Source organism: Harpia harpyja, chromosome Z (assembly GCF_026419915.1).
Source record: "Harpia harpyja isolate bHarHar1 chromosome Z, bHarHar1 primary haplotype, whole genome shotgun sequence".
NCBI classification, from domain to species: domain Eukaryota; kingdom Metazoa; phylum Chordata; class Aves; order Accipitriformes; family Accipitridae; genus Harpia; species Harpia harpyja.
Window position 1 is genome coordinate 20,186,223 of NC_068969.1, and position 6,234 is coordinate 20,192,456.

The following is a 6,234-nucleotide window of genomic DNA, read 5'->3' on the forward strand; positions in this document are numbered from 1 at the left end:
GGTAAGGAGCCTGCTTGCATGAAGACTGTATGAACCCCCCCACCTGCCCCTTATTTTCTCCATTCCTTTTGGCTGTTCCTTTAGCGTCACGCCTCTCGGCCAGCCTCGCAAGGAAGCTGGCCCCAAATTCCTGGCTCACACTGCCTATAGCACTACAGAGCTCCATCAGAGGAGCAGGCCTGGGAAGATGGATGAAACACCATTCCCTGCCGGCTCTCCCCTCGCTACAGGTGGGAGAAAGATGAGCTAGCAACTTGCTGCTGGCCTGGCAAGATAGCAGTGAATTACAGCAGCTCCTGAGCCAGCTCAGCCGTGCTGGTGAGCATTCAGGGAGAGGAGAAACCCTACCCGCAGGCACAGAGGAGGGAAGCAGGTGTGTTACTCCCTTTTGCTCACTTGATGGCAGAGATCAGAGAGCTAACACAGGCCATGAGGTCTCCTCTGGTCCTCTGAAAAGCCACGCACCCCCAAGGACAACCGATCCTCGGACTCGTGCTTGGCAAAGTGCTTTGGCTGCTGGCACCCTGCCGTGGGAGAGGTTGTTAACGTGGACCCGCGTTGCACCGGGGGCAAGCGAGGCACGCGGTGTCCCCAGCTCCTCCAGAAAGACATCGCTCCCGACGCCGGTGCCGGGGCTGCCGAGGGGACATCGCGCACCCAGCGCTCAAGTCACTGCAAGAATGTGAGAAACGCCTTGAAAATTGCACAAAGCACTGAACAACCCGTGGGCAATTCTCTGTCGCAGTAAAACTTCGGTGCACATGAGAAACCTAACAACTGAAAACAGCTTAGATGTACTGGTAGGAAGCAAAAAGCAGTCTCAATTATCTGCCGCTTTTTTTTTTTCCTCTCAGGATTTCTTTGCTCTCCCAACACTAGCAATAAATAACAGATACAAACCAGATCCACAGGCAAACGAAGTCTTGCATGCGATACAGGTTGCCCTCAACACGTCTTTGGGCCAAAATCTGGTTTTGGTGCCACCACTGTTGAAATGCCAGGAGTTCAGCAGAGCTGCTCTGGATGCCTGGTGGCACGATCGAGGTCGGTGCCTGCCCCCCGCCACATGCAGCGAGACTTTCTGAAACCAGCCAGAAAGATCCGCTCAAAAGCTGCTCCACCGACATCCGCTTTTGGGGCTGATGCAGGCAATTTAATTGCTATCGTTTCTGGAAGAATGCTGAATTTACTGATGGCTTTTAATAGAATGCTCAAAAAGGATTTCAGACGTGTCCTTCACAAGAGGCCATGAAGGAAACTCAGTAATAGTACGATAATTGCATTAGCATCTCCAGCGAGCCCAGGGCCACGCGGTGGTGCGTGCCTTACAAGGCGCACAGAGAGGCCTTGCCCTACATACGCACGGATGGCAAAGCGGGAGAGAGAGGACAGGGATCTGCGCCTCCCTGGCCTACGTTAATTAAACTGCCCGTTATAAACCTGCACCAACAGTACGGGTGCATCAGCGGAAGCTTTGTGCTAGCCAGGCCAAAGGTGTTTTACCCAGCTCACAAAAACCCGCCCAGACCCGTGCAACTGAGCCTGGGAGGTGGTAAGCCCCTGCACAAAGCAGAAACGCAGAAAGCATCCACATGGGTTAGGAACATTTTGCCAGCTCCCCTCCCGTTCTTGGGAACCCCAGTCAGGCCCTAAATGTCAGGCTCCTGACTTGCAGAGGCAGCTTTTCCTTGATGTTCACGCTGAAACACTCGCCACGCGAGCTTGCTGCAAAGCTCCTTCCCCAGCAAGGGACGGCGTGCCTGGACAATCTGCTGCAACAGGCGCTCCTGGACTTGCCTCCCCTGCGTGCAGAAAGAGAGCGCGTTAAATGGCTGTTCAGCAGGGCTAAATCTAGCAAAAGCGCATCGGCGAGCGTGCCACAGGTGTGCCACTGATGTATGGATCTATTGGATCGATAGATACGCGCGCTACGTATCAACACGGGCGTATACGGGCGTACACGGGCGTACGCACACACCTGTGCCGTGCAAACAGATACATCCATCGGCTATAAACCGCAGCAGCACCGCAGGGATTCCCACCCTCACCCCGCACACCTCCGAGCCCCATATCTCGGTACCGCCCCCCCCCTCCCCGACCCCGCTGCGGCAGCGGGACCTCCGCGCCGCTCCGCGCCGCTGCGCGAGTGACTCAGCCCCGCGCTCCGCAAGGGGCCGGGCTGCGCGGAGCGGGGGGGGGGGGGGCGGAGGCAAGGAGGAGGAGGAGGGAAGGGAAGAAGGAGGGAGGGGGATTTACCCCATTGTCCTCGGCGGGAGCTGGGCTGAGCCGCCGCCGCTGTGCGCAGGCTCGCCCGGCCCCCTCGCCCGGCGCGGAGGAGCAGCTCGCCGGCGGTAAGGGGGTGGCTCCGCGCTGCTCCGCGGTTGTGTCCGTGTCCCCACCCCCCCCCAACTCCCCCAGCGCATCCCCATGGGGCGGCGGCGGCGGCGGGCGCGGCCGTAGCGCGGCCGCGGGGCGGGGGATCCGCATGGCCCGCGGGGAGCGCGGCGGCAGCGCCCCGCGTCGCCGGAGCGGCCGGGGCGGCGGCGGCGGCGGCGTTGGCGGCGGCGGGGGGAGGACGGCGGCGGCGGCGGCGGGGATGGGGGCGCCGGGCGGCGCGGCCCTCGGCCCCGGCACGCTGCCGCGGCGCTGAGACCCCGGCCCTGCCTGCGCGGCGGCGCCGAGGAGGAGGAGGAGGAGGAGGAGGAGGAGGAAGGACCCGATGGCGAACAGCAGCGAGCTGGGGAGCAGCAGCAGCCCGCACCTGCCCAGCGCCGGCGGCCTGCTGAGCGCCTCCGGGCTGAAGCTGGCCACCCTGGGCTTGATCCTTTGCGTGAGCCTGGCGGGCAACGTGCTCTTCGCCTGGCTCATCCTCAAGGACCGGCACCTGCACCGCGCCCCGTACTACCTGCTGCTGGACCTCTGCCTGGCCGACGGGCTCCGCTCGCTGGCCTGCTTCCCCTTCGTCATGCTGTCGGTGCGCAGCGGGGCCGCCTGGCCCCACGGGCCCCTCAGCTGCAAGGTGCTGGCCTTCCTGGCCGTCCTCTTCTGCTTCCACGCCGCCTTCCTGCTCTTCTGCGTGGGGGTCACACGCTACATGGCCATCGCCCACCACCGCTTCTACGCCAAGCGCATGACGGGCTGGACCTGCCTGGCCGTGGTGTGCATGGTGTGGACCCTCTCCATGGCCATGGCCTTCCCCCCCGTCTTCGACGTGGGCACCTACAAGTTCATCCGGGAGGAGGAGCAGTGCATCTTCGAGCACCGCTACGTCAAGGCCAACGACACGCTGGGCTTCATGCTCATGCTGGCGGCCGTCATCGCCGCCACCCACCTGGTCTACATCAAGCTGCTCTTCTTCATCCACGGCCACCGCAAGATGAAGCCGGCCCAGCTGGTACCGGCCATCAGCCAGAACTGGACCTTCCACGGGCCGGGAGCCACCGGCCAAGCGGCTGCAAACTGGACGGCCGGCTTCGGCAGGGGGCCCACGCCGCCCACCCTCGTGGGCATAAGGCAGGCCACCCACAGCCAGATCAAGAGGCTGCTGGTGCTGGAGGAGTTTAAGATGGAGAAAAGGCTCTGCAAGATGTTCTACATGATCACCTTGCTCTTCCTGCTCCTCTGGTCCCCCTACATTGTGGCCTGCTACCTGCGGGTCTTCATTAAGGCCAGCTCCATCCCCCAGGTCTACCTGACCACCTCCGTCTGGATGACGTTTGCCCAGGCAGGGGTCAACCCCATCCTCTGCTTCATCTTCAACAAGGAGCTCAGGGTCTGTCTCCGAGCCCGCTTCCCGTGCTGCCAAAGCATCCAGAGCACCCAGGGCACCATCCTTTGCGATCTCAAGAGCTTTGGGATGTAGGGGGGCTTTTCTTTTTCTAAGAAAGAAAGGTGGATATGATTTTCCATGTTTCTGTATATGATCTCAAGAGAGTGGGACCTGTGGGGGACATACTAAACCACCACCCAGCACCCAAACCTTAGGCTGTAAGAAGCTATTTTATTTATTTTTCTATATTTTGCATATGCTCTCTTCAGAACATAACAGGTTGCTGTCTATGGGAACAGGTACTTGAGCAGAACACCCCCAAACCTTAGGCAGTAAGAAGCTGTTTTTCTTTGTGGTTGTGTGGTTTTTAAAAACAAAACAGGGCTCCGAGTTTCTGGTCTTGCTTATTCTAACATTTCTAGACATGATTCCAACAGATATGGATTAAGGCCATGACATTTTTTTGTTTGTTTGTTTCCCTATTCCTGTCTGTTTTGATAAAGGCTTAACAATTTTACTCATGTAATATTTGATAAGGGCCAAGACAATTTTATACTAAAGTTATTTTTGATGACCTCAAGAGGTGTTGTTTTATTATTATTTGATTTTAAGTGAAGAACAAGAAGAGGACGTTCCTAATGTGGTCAGAAGTCAGTTTTTGGTAGGAGCTGTTCGGTTCATTCATTCTCAAATGGTTTGAGTATTTGAAGCAGTTACTTATAACTTTTTTGCTTGACATGCAAACAGTGTAGAACTAATTTCGATTTTCTTGTTGCACTATTCATTTGGTAATATTTCAGAACTATTTGTGAAACGTGATTTTAAAATATCAACTTTAAAAATAATCAACTATAGCAGTTTTTAAAACCTAGATTGAAATTCATATTTTACTGCCTTTATAGGAAGTTATCTACAAACCTGGGTAATACTTGTACATTTTGACTGTTTTCTTTAATAAAATATTGAAAACCTTTACTGTATGTAATTGTTTCAGAATGGCAGCATTCTGCTTTGCTGACAAATAACTTGTGTATGTGGAAGGTTGTATGTCTTGTGTCTGAGTAGATTTCACAGCTGAGGTTATTATGGACAAGCACAATCCTTATTTGCTGTTAGATCTCAATTTAGGTGTTTATACCAATAAAAGTGACTAAAGCTATTTTTAAGAAGACTTAAGTTCATGATGGGCAACAGGTTTAAATAGCACAATTCTCTTTGTCTCCTGAAACCAAATTTCTGTTTTAGCTAATCGCTCCTCTGTTAACGGTAGAAAAGAGTGTGGAATTGTGGATTGCTGATTTTAGTTGGCAAAGCAGGTTTTTGACATGGTGGCTTGGTTAATACTGTACTCATTGGTAAACTATATTCTTAACAGGTAATTTACATTTATTAAGCATGGCACTTTAACCTGCTTTATTGTTCTACAAAAACTTCTCTGAAAGCGTTTTAACCGGCAGCCTGATGGCAGGATCCTGACACAAGTTTTTAGCCATCTCAGGGGAAGCTGTCCCTGATGGGCTTGCTTTCTGATGTATCATGTAACATTTACAAACCTTTACAGCACAGTGCTGGAGCAAGTCGCACACAAAATGACAGAGATAAGCTCAATTTCCATGAAGAAGTCTGCGTCTATGCTAAGAGTATTTCTGTAGAGAGTAGTCCAAAGTTGTTAGACATTAGCTGAGAAATAGTTGGCCTTACTCTGACATGAGCACAGAAGGGACGCGTGTGACAGATCAGAAGAGGGCTAGGGTGGCAGCTTCAGATTTAGGCAGGGAATGAAATGAGGTGGGGCATCTGGTTTGGTTTTATGTCTTGCTTTCCACCCCCAGCTCAGATTTGAACACCAGAGAGGCAACATTTCTTGAAGTGCGTAAGGAGAAGTTTGCAATTTCAGCTTTCGGTATAGCTGCAGAGAAGATAGGCAGGAGGAAGATGGAGCTGTACTGATACTGCCAGAGCTGGGCTAAGAAATGTGACCGTGGATGGGCTATCTTGAAAACAAAGTGAGATCATTTCCAAAGCTGTTTGAAAATGCATCTGGGTACAGAAGGAAAGCTGTCAAGAACTTGAGGACACAGCAGAAGCTGGTTATCAGTGTTAATTATATTTTCCTCATGGCATATCAGATCATAGCTTAGTGAATCTTAGAAAGTAATGGGGCAGAGTTGTATTACAAAGACTTAGGGGCAAGGTGTCGATGCTGTTGCTGGGAATTGTGTTCCAATTATACCTTACATGCCTGTTTTACTGTTAGGTCTTTTCAGCAGGGTTCCAACTTTTGTGGAATCATATTTCCTTAAAATTTAAGAAGCTTCCTATGCAGGGGCCCAGAACTGTGATCTCTACCTCAAATCTTGCCTTCTTTTTCCTAATCCTGGCTGGTACCCAAGCTAATGTTTTCTTTCTTTTACTCCATTAAAAATGACTGATATTTTGGCATCCTATCTCTCTTCCAGCTATAA

The 6,234-nt window shown here is 52.9% G+C and overlaps 1 protein-coding gene across 1 annotated transcript; it reads left to right on the plus strand.

Annotated features, from left to right (window-relative positions):
* Positions 1-2,599: 2,599 nt before the first annotated feature.
* On the plus strand, positions 2,600-4,928 carry GPR27 (G protein-coupled receptor 27). Its single transcript, XM_052777879.1, has one exon. It carries the CDS (start codon positions 2,720-2,722, stop codon positions 3,860-3,862), a length of 1,143 nt encoding a protein of 380 aa, XP_052633839.1. The 5' UTR covers positions 2,600-2,719; the 3' UTR covers positions 3,863-4,928.
* Positions 4,929-6,234: the final 1,306 nt, after the last annotated feature.